At 61.4% G+C, this 246-nt stretch overlaps 1 protein-coding gene across 1 annotated transcript in view; it reads left to right on the top strand.

Moving 5' to 3' along the window:
• The first annotated feature begins 23 nt into the window (after positions 1-23).
• Positions 24-246, top strand: part of GLB1L (galactosidase beta 1 like) — a 5385-nt gene continuing 5162 nt past the window's right edge. The window contains exon 1 of the mRNA XM_010164645.1: positions 24-77. Coding sequence (XP_010162947.1) covers positions 24-77 — 54 coding nt within the window. The remainder of the gene's footprint in view (positions 78-246) is intronic.

Below are 246 nucleotides of genomic sequence, written 5' to 3'. Positions count from 1 at the left end.
GGCCTCCCGAGTGCCCAGTGAGCATGGGGCTGGTGGCGCTCACCCTGCTGCTGGCAACGGGGCTCCTGCACACACAGGTTAGCAAACACGGGTGGAAAGGTTGAGAGAAGCATGTGGGGCTGAGCTGCGAAGGATCCGGTGGGATGGCTCTGGGATCTGCCTTGCTTTCTTCCACCATGTCCCTCCTCTTCCTGCTATGGCTCCCTTTCTGCTGCAGCCCATGTCCCGCCCCGATGTCTCACTTGT

Source organism: Antrostomus carolinensis, unplaced genomic scaffold (genome assembly GCF_000700745.2).
Source record: "Antrostomus carolinensis isolate BGI_N321 unplaced genomic scaffold, ASM70074v2 scaffold29643, whole genome shotgun sequence".
Lineage (NCBI taxonomy): Eukaryota > Metazoa > Chordata > Aves > Caprimulgiformes > Caprimulgidae > Antrostomus > Antrostomus carolinensis.
The sequence above is the reverse complement of the archived record's forward strand: the minus strand, read 5'-3'. Positions and strand labels throughout refer to the sequence as shown.